This window comes from Macaca mulatta, chromosome 17 (assembly GCF_049350105.2).
Source record: "Macaca mulatta isolate MMU2019108-1 chromosome 17, T2T-MMU8v2.0, whole genome shotgun sequence".
Taxonomy (NCBI): Eukaryota; Metazoa; Chordata; class Mammalia; order Primates; family Cercopithecidae; genus Macaca; species Macaca mulatta.
The window spans coordinates 15,900,462-15,912,819 of record NC_133422.1 but is presented as its reverse complement, the minus strand read 5'-3'; the positions used below and the strand labels follow the sequence as shown (position 1 = coordinate 15,912,819).

The window sequence follows — 12,358 nt, the reverse complement described above, 5'->3', positions numbered from 1 at the left end:
AGAGTTCTTGGATGTAACCAGGTACATTATCAAAGAGTTATAAAATTTTGAAAGGAATCTTATTTTCTAAGCAGTAGGTCTCAACACTGGGCTTAAAATATTCAATAAACCATGCTGTAAACTCTAAACTCTTGTGCTGTCATCTGGGCTTTGTTGTTTCATTTACAGAGTACAGGAATATTAGGTTTAGCATAATTCCTAGGATTTTCAGAATGGTAAATGAGCATTAGCTTCAACATAAAGTCACCGGCTGCATTAGACAAGTCAACCTGTTTTTTTTGATGCTTCGAAGCCAGGCATTGTCTTCTCCTCTCTAGCTAGGAATGTCTAGGTGACATGGTTTTCACAGTTTCCTCCACATTTTATTTTTAAAGTCACATGGACTGTGGGTCTGAGATAGGGGGATTTCCAGAATCTTCAGAGGTTTGATAATAATGGAGAAGGCCAGAATTTCCCATTTTTCTCAGCTGGCATCCTTTTCCTACAGAAGGTTGTTTTGTGTACATTGAAAATCTGTTGGTTAGTGTAATTGCCTTCATCGATGATCTTAGCTAGTTCTGGGTAACTTGCTGCAGCACATAAGACATACTTAATTCCTCCAGCAAAAAATTGCAGCAACAGGTATGACATCAACACTTGCTACTTCACTTGGTACTTTTATGTTATGGAGGGGGCTTCTTTCCTTAAGCCTCATGAACCATCCTCTGCTGGCTTCTAGCTTTTCTTCTGCAGCTGTCTCACTTCTTTCAGCCTTCATAGAGTTGAAGGGATTTAGGGCCTTCCTCTTGATTAGGTTTTGGCTTAAGAGAATATTGTGGCTTCTTTGGTCTTCTATCCAGACCACTCACATTTTCTCCATGTCAGCAAAAGGCTGTTTTGCTTCCTTATCATTTGCGTGTTCACTAACGTGGTGCTTTTAATTTCTTTTAAGAATCTTCCCTTTGCATTTACACTTTGGCTTAACTGTTTGGCACAAGAGGCCTAGCTTTCAGCCCATCTCAGCTTTCAACATACCTTCCTCACTAAATGACTAAGCTTATCATTTCTAGCCAAATTAAAGTGAGAGATGTGCAACTCTTCTTTTACTTCAGCACCATAGTAGGGCTATTAATTGGCCTAATTTCAATATTGCTGTGTCTTAGTGAATAGAGAAGCCTAAAGAGAGGGAGAGAGACCCGGGAATGGCTGGTTGGTAGAGCAGTCAGAACATACATACCTTTATTAAACAGTTTGCTGTTTTATATGGGCATGGTTTATGGCTCCCCAAAACAATTACGGTAGTAACATCAAAGATCAGTGATCACCATAACAGATATAGTAATAATTAAAAAGTTTGAAATATTGTGAGAATTACCAAAATATGACACAGGTATGAAATGAACATATGCTATTGGAAAAATGGTGCTGATCGACTTGCTGAACAGAGGGTTGCCACAAATCTTCAATTTGTAAGAAAATGCAGTATCTTTGAAGCACAATAAAGTGAAGCATAATAAGACAAGGCATGCCTTTTTAGTCAGGAAATATGTTCACTGGAGTGGACACTAAAATAAACGTAGATGCCAGTGCAGTTTAAACTGTTTTCCTATGTAAATAAAACCAATTTAAGATAGATAAAGAACAGAGGGCCTGGTGCAGTGGCTCATGCCTGTCGTACAACATTTTGGGAGGCTGAGGCGGGAGGATTGCTTGAGGCCTCAAGTTCAAGACCAACTTGGGAAACATTGCAAGACTCTGTCTCTACAAAAATTAGAAAAATTGACTGGGTGTGATGGTGTGCACTGTAGTCCCAGCTGCCTGGGAGGCTGAGACGGGAGGATCACCTGAGCCCAGGAGTTCAAGGCTGCAGTGAGCCACGATTGCACCACTGCAATCCAGCCTGGTTGACAGAGCAAGACACTGTCTCTTAAGAAAAAAAAACAGGAAAATATTTTGTGAGTTTAGAAGGTTATATCTACACGCAATTTTCCCTGGTCCTAAATACAGAAGAATTACTCAGGTAATCCTTGTCTGAGTAACTTTATCCTATGTAGGGGAAAACATTAATATGTAACTTAACACTATAAAAAATTAAGCCAAGATGTGAATCAGCTATAAGTCAGAATCCTTTTTAAATATAGGTCAAGGTAAGAGCCACTCAAGTATAGCAAATTTCCTTGGTGGAGATTAATGAGGTAGCAACATTTTGTCCAATAACCACTGTGTCCGAGTCCCCAAGACCACTCCCATCCATATTCAATGGTTCACTAGAAGAATTCATATACTGTCAGAGTCCCCAAGACCATGCTCACATTCAGTGATGCGCTAGAAGAATTCATAAGGATTGGCATATATTTGTACTTATGGCTAATATATATTTCTTTCCTTCCTTCCTTCCTTCCTTCCTTTTTTCCTTCCTTCCTTCCTTCCTTCCTTCCTTCCTTCCTTCCTTCCTTCCTTCCTTCCTTCCTTCCTTCCTTCCTTCTTTCCTTCCTTCCATCCTTTTGCTAAGGAAAACAAAGCAAAATCAACCAAGGGATAAAGCTCATGGGATGAATTCTCAGAAAATTAGGCTCAAGCTTCCAAAAGTTTTCTCCAAGTTAGGGCCACATAAGACATACATAATTCCTCCAGCAAAAAATTACAACAACAAGTATGACAGTACTTGAAGTTTTATCTACCAGAGAAGCTCATTAGATACTTAGCACCTAATGTTTCTACTGGGAGCAGATCACATAGGCTTCGTCTGCCTGGCGTGCACCAAAATTCCAGACTCCCAGAAAGAAAGCAGGTGTTCAGTATAAACCACATTGTTTGTACAGACAGCATAGGCATAGTGAATCATTCTTTTCGTTTGGGAAAAGGTTTATATCAGTGTAGGGAACTGTTTACCAGTAAGTTTCCAGATACCAGCCAAGGGCCAACCTTTTCTGTTCTTTTTATTAATATATATTCTTTTTCTTCTTCTGTTGTTTCCTTTTCTGTTATTTTTATATTGCTATTGTAATTCAGTAAATCAATCCACTAATGAGTTGCATTCTGCAGTTTGGAAAACATTGCTCTAAAAGACATCTAGGAGATTAAATATCTTTTACCAGTAAAGTACCTCAGCTTCATCATTAGTGTCATTAGTCAGTTATTATTAAGACATTAGTGTCATCATGTTAGTTAGATCTTTTAGAAATGGGCTGTATTTTGGAAGCTACTCAAAACATCCTTAATGTAATAGAAAATCATTTCATACTATAAGTAATATCTATAATGAGCTATATTAATTAAATATAATAATTGAATGATTGTGATTAATTCCATATTTCACCAGAAGAAATCATTTTTTAAACATGATTAATAAACTAAAGAAAATTTTAACAGGAAATAAATTATTCCCAAAGCACATTTTAAAAAGTTATTTTATTGAGATATTATTCATATACCAAAAAAAATATCCTTTTAGCCTACAACTCTGTATCCTTAGCACTTCAAAAGGCCAAGGCAGGACAATCACTTGAGCCCAGGAGTTGAGCTGCAGTGAGCTATATTCGTGCCACTTCATTGCAGCTTGGGCAACAGAGCCAGACCTCATTAAAAATTTTTTTTTAAATAAAAATAATAAAGTGTACAACTCAATGATTTTTAGTATGTTCATGGGGTCATGCAAGCATCACTGCTAACGGATTCCAGAACATTTTCATCACCCCAGAAAGAAAGCCTATATGAATGAGCAGTTAGTTCCCAAACCCCCTTCCACTAACCCCTGGCAATTACTAATCTGCTTTCTGTCTTTATGGTTTTCTCTGGTTTTGTTATTTCATATACAGTCAGTCACATGTCCCTTAATATTGGGGACATGTTGTGAGAAGTGTGTCATACGGCAATTTTGTCATTGTGCAAACATCATAGAGTGTTCTTACAAAAACCTAGATGGTAGAGCCTACTACACACCTAGCTCTATGGTATAGCCTATTGCTCCTAAGTTACAAACCTGTACAGCATATTACTGTACTGAACACTCTGATAATTGTAACACAATGGTAAGTATTTGTGTATCTAAACATAGAAAAGGTATAGTACAAATACAGTATTATCTTACAGGAATACTGTCATATATGCAGTCCATTGCTGACTGAAATGTTATGTGACACATTTCCAACTGTAAATGGGAGCATACACAATATGTGAACTTGTGTGTTTAACTTATGCCACTTAGTATAACATTTTCAAGGTTCATCCATGTTGGAACATATGCGAGTTCTTTATTCCTTTTTGTGGTGGAGTAATATTCCAGTTTTTGGATATACCACATTTTATTTACCAAATCATCATCTGATAGATATTTACATGTTTATACCTCTTCACTCTTTTGAATAATGCTATTATGAACATCCCTGTACAAGTTTTGTGTGTAAATGTTTTTAATTCTCTTTGGTGCATGCCTAAAAGTGGAATTGCTGCGTTAATTCCATTCTGTTTATCTTTTCAAGGAACTGCCAAGCTGTTTTCTGTAGTGGCTGTACCATTTTATATTTCTGTCAGCAATGTATCAGGGTTCCAGTTTCTCCACATCCTTGTCAACATGTTGTCCTTTATTTAAAAGAAATTTAACCATCCTAGTGGATGTGAAGTGGTATCTTACTGTGGTTTTGATTTGCACTTTCCTAATGACTAATGATGTTGAACATCTTTTCTTGTACTTGTTGGCCATTTCTATACAGATAGCCTTCCATATGCATGAATTCTGCATCCATGAATTCAACCAACTGTGGATCAAAAAAATTGGGGAAAAAACAATAATAATAATAATAATCATACAATAATAATAAATAATTTTTAAGAACCCAATACAGTAAAACATCTATTTATGTAGCATCTACTTTTGTATTATGTATAAGTAATCTAGAGATGAGTTAAAGTATACTGGATTATGTGTGTACATTATATAGAAATATGACACCATTTTATGTAAGGGACTTGAGCATCTGTGAATCTTGGTATCCATGGGGGTCCTGGAACCAATCACCCGTGGATATAGAGGGACAACTGTATCTTCTTTGGAGAAATGTCTATTCAAGTCCTTTGCCTATTATTAAATTGGCTTGTTTGTCTCTGTTACATTGCATTGAGAGCATTTTATATTCTAGGTCTGAGAGCTTATCAGATAAAAGATTTACAATTTTTTTTTCCCCATTCTATGGATGGTCTTTTTACTTTCTTGATGATATCTTTAGAAACCCAAAAGTTCTCTATTTTGATAAAGACCATCATCTACTTTTTCTTGGTTACTTGTGTTTTAGGTGTCATATATAAGAAGTCATTGCCTAACCTATGTTTTCTTCTAAGAGTTTTATAGTTTTAGCTCCCTTTTCACCCATTTTGAGTTCATTTTTGTATATGATATGAGATAGGCATTCACTTTCACTCTTTTGCCTGTATTTATTCTGTTGTCCTAGCACCATAGGTTGAAGACACTATTCTTCACCAATTAAGTGGTCTTGGCACTCTTGTAAAAAAACAATTGACCATAACATATGGGTTTACTGTTAGACTCCCAGTTGTATTTCATTGATCTATAACCCTATCCTTATGCCAATACCATACTGTCTGGATGACTAACTTTTTAGTGAGTTTAAAATCAAGAAGTGTGAGTACTCAAATTTTATTGTTCTTTTTCAAGATTGTTTTGGTTATTCAGAGTCCCTTTAATTTCCATGTGGATTTAGGATCCACTTGTCAGTTTCTTCACAAAATATAGCTGGTGTTTTGATGAAGAGTGTGTGTTGAATTTGTAGATCACTTTGGGTAGTATTGCCATCTTAACAATATTAAGTCTTCTAATCCAAGAACATGAATTTCTTTCTATTTATTTAGATCTTCTTTAATTTCTTTCATAGATAGTTTATAGATTTTAGTGTACAAATCTTACAATTCTGTGGCTAAATTTATTCCTAATGCTGTATTCTTTTTGATGCAGTTTGAAATAGAATTATGTTTTAAATTTCATTTTAGGACTATATATTGCATTGTCTAGAAATACAGTTGATTTTTGCATATTGATCTTAAATCCAGAAACCCTGGATCTCATAAATGCATGCGTGTGTCTGTGTCTGTATGTGTATGTGTATGTGTATGCCTTAGTATTTTCTGTACATAAGAACATGTCACCTAAATAGAGATCATTTTACTCCGTTTTTTCTTCTTCTTTTTCTTCTTCTTTTTTTACTCCTTTTTTTTCTTCTAATTTGGATGCCTTTTATCTATTTTTCTTGCCTAATTCTATACAATGTTGAATAGAAGTGGTAATAGTGAACATCCTTAACTTGTTCCTTATCTTAGAGAGAAAGCTTTTGGTTTTTACATTAAATATAATGTTGGCTGTAAATTTTGTTCATAGATTTTCTTTATTAGGTTTAGTGCTTAGAGATAAATTTATAGCTGTAAATATATTTTTAAAGGAATCATTTCAAATAAAAAATCAAATCTTCTACCTTAAGAAACTTGAAAAAGAGGAGCAAACCAAACCCCAAACAAGCAGAAACAAGAAAATAAGAGTAATATTTGCCTCATAAAATAAGTAGGAAGGTGTTCTCTCCTATTTCATTTTTATGAAGTGTGCACGAAGGATTGGTTTTACATGTGTATGTTTGGTAGAATTTACCAGTGAAGCCATCTGGTCTTGGTCTCAGTGGTTGCCCTGGGAATTACAATTAGGATATTAATTTATAACAATCTACTTTAGGTTCAAATCAACTTAATTTCAGTAGTGTACCAAAAGATCTTTCCTATGTAGCTCCATTCCCTCCACCTTACATTGTGCTGTTATTGTCATACAAATTACAACTTTATACATTTTGTTTCCATCAACAGATTTATAATTATTGCTCCTGCAGTTATTTTCTTAATCAGTTAGGAGATTCAAAAAGAATTACAAACAAAAACCACATTTATCCTATTTTTATGTTTACCTATGTAGTTACCTTTACTAGTTTTCTTTATTTTTTCATGTGAATTTACACTACTATCAAATGTCCTTTTATTTCAACACAAAAATCTCTACTATTTTTTATAGGGCAGGTTCACCGATGATTAATTCCTTCTGTTTTTCCTTATCTGGAAATGTCTTAATTTTTCTTTTATTTTAGAAGGATAGTGTTGTTGCACATAGGATTCTTAGCTGAAAGTCTTTTTCCTTTAGCACTTTGAATATTTCATCTCACTGCCTTCAGGCCTTCATAGTTTCTGATGAGAAATCAGTTGTTACTCCTATTGAAGATCCCTTATACAGACAGTTGCTTCATTCTAGCTGCTTTCAAGATTCCCTCTTTGTGTTGGCTTTTGATAGTTTGATTATGATGTGTCTGGATATTCATCTTGGAATTTGTTAGCTTTCTTAAATTTGTAGATAAATATTTTTAATGAAATTTGGGAAATTTTTAGCTATTATTTTTCAAATAATCTATCTGTCCTTTACTCTTTACCCTCTCCTTCTGGGACACTCATTATACATATGTTGGTATAGTTGATGGTGTTTTACAGGTCTCTGAGACTGTTCAGTTTTCTTTAGTGGGGGCCATAGGCTCTTGCCCCTAAAGTTTACTAAAAATCACAGACATGAATCAGATTTATTAATAGGAGAAAAGGCACACAAATTTATTTAATATGTATACATGCTTCAGAATGAAGACCCAACTTCCCAATGAGTTATAGAAGCTTATATACCATTTTGAAGTTACAGAAAGAGTAGGGGCTTAGATTCTGATTTTTAAAAAGGTTATAGGAGCAGGGAGAAGAGGTTTAGCAAACAAAGGTGGACTTTTTATGTAGATGAAGCCACCATCAAAGAGAATAGATGGTAAATGTTTCTTCTCAGACTTTTAAATGTGTCAGATTTTCAATCTCTCCTAGATCTGGGGAAAAGCATAGAAAGGGGAAGTGGCACAGCTGCATTAGTGGAGATTCTCCACATTAATGCAAATGTTCCCCACTTAAGACAGCTTTGTAAGGCCATTTCTGCCTGCTGGCCAAGAGACTGACATTTCAAAATATGTCAAAGAACTATATTTTGGGGGAAAATATTTTAATTTCCTTCACTTTATTCTTTGTTATCTGTTGCTCAAACCAGACGATCTTAGTTGACAAATCTTTAACTTCACTGAATCTTGTGCCTGCTCCAATCTGCTGTTGAGCTCTTCTAGTGAATTCTTCATTTCAGTTATTTTCTTTTTCAACTCCAGGATGCCTATTTGGTTCTTTTTAAATAATTTCTTTCTCTTATTAGTATTCTTGATTTGGTGAGACAACATTCTTATAATTTCCTCTATAGATATGATTTCCTTTAGTTCTTTAAACATATTTAAATAGTAGATTTAAAGTCTTTCTCTATTAAGTCTAACATCTGGACTTCCTCAGGGAAAGTGTTTATTAGTTGCTTTATTTTCTTGCATAAGAGCCATTTTTTTGGTCTCGTCTCATATATTGTAATTTTTTTTTTGAAAACTGGATGTTTTAAAAAATATAACGTGGCCACTCTGTATATTAGTTTCTTTCCCCTCCAGGGTTGTTTGTTGTCACTGTTTTTGCGGCTGCTTGTTTAGTGACTTTTCTGAAATAATTATGTAAAATCTGTATTCTTTGTTGGGGTGGACACTGAAGTCTCTGCTGAGTTAGCTTAGGGGTCAGCTAATAATTGAACAGATTTCTTTAAATGCCTAGAATCAATAAATCTCCTAGCCTTTGCTGATGGGCTCTGTGTGTGTGTGTTGGAACATGCCTTCAACAGCTGGTCAGGCAAATTACAACTGTACCTTATTCTTTACTTCCTGCTTGTGCAGAGCCTCAAGGTCAGCCAGAGGCAAAAGCTTAGGGACTTTTCAGGCCTTTCCTGAGTATGCACACACTCCTATGCATCCCCACAGTTACGCGTGTGTATGGTCTTCTAGATTCCAAGAAATATAATGGAGCTTATTAACACTCATTTCGCAGCCGTCTCACTCTGTTGCCTAGGCATGATCTCAGCTCACTGCAACCTCTGCCTTAGGCTCAAGTGATTCTCATGTCTCATCCTCCCAAGTGGCTGAGATTACAGGCATGCAGCACCACGCCTGGCTAATTTTTTCTTTTTTTTTTTTTGTATTCTTAGTACAGGTGGGGTTTCGTCATACTGGCCAGGCTGGTCTCATACCCCTGGCCTCAAGTGATCCACTTGCCTCCCTTAGCCTCCCAAAGTGCTGGGATTACAAGTGAGAGTCACTGAGCCTGGCCTCTCAGCTTTTCCTTTTAAGCTTCCTGGTAAGCCTATTTTTTTTTCCTCAATTGTTATCTACTAACTCCCGGCAGCTCTGAAATTAAACAATGGTTTCTTATTGTTCCATGCCCCTAGGGAAAAGGCTATTTACACTGGACCATCTCCAAGTTAGGTCAAATAAAGATAGCTTTGTAAGTGGTGTTTCAAGTAATCACCAGACTATTTAAATAATGAAACTCCTCTCGGAATGAAATAGGTGTTAAAGGAGCTCCAGCCCTATTCTGCCCCTTATGGTGTCTGCCAGGCTACTGGGTTTTCACTGCAATTGTGCACTCTTGGTTTTCAAGGCTGCCATGGAGCTGGGGATGACAGCCGGGGGAACAGTGGATAGGCATAGGGCAAGTTAAAATGCTACAAAGCTCAGTGTTCGAAGTTTCAGCCATTTGTTTCTGTTGTTATTTTATAAATTCTCCAGGATTGTTGCAACACTTTCGTTAATTTCCAGAGTTTTGATAAAGTTGCTTCTAACCATATTTGCCAATTTATCATCACTTTTATGCAGAAGAGAATCTTATCCTTCATTTTAATGAGGAGAAAATGACAGGTTCTTACTCATCGTTTTACTGCCATCACCCCCTAACTAAGAAAGTTTTTAGGAAATTGAAGTGGCCTTTTACTCTCTCAAGTCAGAGTGTAAGGTAGGTTGGCTTTTTAATGCCACATAAGTCATTAATGGAAAAAGGATCTCATGGAAATCTAAGGAAAGGAATCCATGGATCTGTCTTATCCCTCATTAGACAGAACTTTCCACATTAGGGCACCTGACATGCTGCTTCCCAGCGTTTGAATTATCTACCCTTAAGCTGTATGCCTCTGTAGCTGTGGAGATGATATGCTATAACAGAAGGCTGCCTAAGATTTGCACTGTAAGCTGAAACTCTTCACAGGAAGGTTTCCATGTGAGGGTCTATCGGGGTGGGGGGTGGGGAATAAGGTACAATATACATTTCTCCCTGTGTGGCCTATAATGTTTTTGTTGTACATAATGGTGACTGAAAAATTATGATGAACACTTATTTATTTCAGTGGAAGATATAATCCAGCTAAGCAGAAGACAGTGAGTGCCAAGAGAGGACCAGTAAAAAAGATTACAAGATCAAACCATCTTCCAGAACTCCATCCATGATTCCAGAACTGGGTGGATTTCTATTTCTTCCTTTTTCCATTTATAATATTCAACTTATGAAGTTAATGGTCAGCACATTTCTTCAGGGAATAAAATAGATAAGAACTGCCAAATTTTTCTTTAGCTCCTTTTCCAGATGTGTGTTCCTTTGTTTGCATAAAAGTAATTTTCTCCAGTGACCCTAAACTATGAAGTGCTTGAGAGTTTTAAAATATCCTAGGGAATCTGAAGGCTGGCATCGTTACATTTACTTTTCATGATACACCCATGATCTGCTCTGATAGAAACATTTCTATTCTATTTGGTTTCTAGTTGACTGTCAGCGAAAAGTGTGTATTCATAAAACCTTTTTGCTATTTTGGGCTGGATCTTGCTCAGTTTTTTAAATTTCAGGTTTAAACAAAGCCGAAAATCAAGTCCATTTTAAGTTTTGACTTGAACTCTTATGGTATTGTAGAACAACCTTAGATTACAAATAAACTTGCCGCTCTGCCATGAACTTAGGAGATCTTGGGCAAGTCCCTTCACCTCTTGTTTATTTCCCACACCTGTAAAATGACTGAGGCAAAACTATACACTTTCTGAGGATTTTTACAATTCTAGAAAACCAGTATTTATTCAATCATAAGGTCCTACCACTTACTTAGCACTAGTGATTTAAGTCATTTTGTGACGTGTGGTAATTCATAGTGATGGACTAATTCTTTAGACCAAACTGCAATTGTTCACAATACTCAAGTCCAGACATGGAGATAGAATGAGAATAAGAAAAGAGTTCTTTTGAGGCATTTATAAAATGTATTGAATCCTCTCATTCGTGGTTAGACTGTTTTTGTCTTTTAGATAGTTTTTGTAACTGTCACCTAGGTCCGGAACATGTAACTTGTTTGTCCACTTTAATAAGTGAAATCATTGGACTTCAAATTTATAGAAATCACCTAGAGGTAAGTATAGTTTCCAGCTAATGGTGTTCTCATCCTGTATCTGGCACTAAACCTAAATTCAATTCTGTATCACCAGGAATGAATACCAAATGCACTTCTGTAACTACTTCTATAAAAGTTTATTTTCTTTCTTTAAGGAAGAATATATAAATTTCATATAGCCAAAAATATTTTAAGTTACTTTAAAATGTAATGTGGAAAAATATAACTTTCTATAAATTATTCTACATTGGAATTATTCATAAATATTTTACCCTATTATTTAGCTAACTATTGATATTAGGTGCCTTGACCCATATCATTAGACAAATATTAGATTTTTATGTCTTATACCATCTTTCTCAGCATTAGTAGAAAATTAATAATTAAAATAATAATTATAGGACGGGTGTGGTGGCTCACACCTATAATCCTAGTACTTTGAAAGGCCAAGGCAGGCAGATCACTTGAGTCCAGGAGTTTGAGAACAGCCTGGCCAACATGGCAAAACTTGTCTCTACTAAAAATAGAAAAAATACAATTAGCCTGGAGTGGTTGTGCACGCCTGTAATCCCAGCTACTCAGGAGGCTGAGGCACAAGAATCACTTGAACCCGGGAGGCAGAGGTTGCAGTGAACTGAGATCATGCCACTGCACTCCAGCTTGGGAGACAGAGCAAGACTCTGTTTCAAAAAAAAAAATCATTATTATAATTATCAATGAAAAATAAACACATTTTTTCCTTTCATACAGAGCTAAGCTATTGTAGGGACTATTGAGGAACATTTAAAGTTATCTCAATCACTGGGATAAAATATTAGTTGAACATCTTATCACAGGGACTCTATTACATTTAAGTGTTGGTTCTGCAAGAGCTACTTTGGGATACTTTTCAGATGCCATAAAATGACTGTATTAAACAGAATGATGGAATGTTGAGAGAGTATAAAGAACTGAAATGAGGGACTGCAAGATCTGTATTCTAATACAGTTTTGCCACTTATAAGTTTCTGACTTTGGTAAATAACTTTT

General features: G+C 35.8%; 1 protein-coding gene across 4 annotated transcripts in view; it reads left to right on the top strand.

The window, feature by feature from the left end:
- CCDC169 (coiled-coil domain containing 169) overlaps positions 1–12,358 on the top strand; it is a 61,731-nt gene that overhangs the window by 46,965 nt on the left and 2,408 nt on the right. For 3 of the 4 annotated variants that reach the window (XM_015120915.3, XM_015120911.3, XM_077974262.1), the window contains one exon: positions 10,304–10,811. The exons of the other annotated variant lie outside the window; for it this stretch is intronic. In XM_015120915.3, the coding sequence (XP_014976401.1) occupies positions 10,304–10,403 (100 nt within the window). In that variant the 3' untranslated portion in view covers positions 10,404–10,811. Of the gene's footprint in view, positions 1–10,303; positions 10,812–12,358 lie in introns of those variants that run through there. 4 annotated transcript variants of the gene reach the window in all.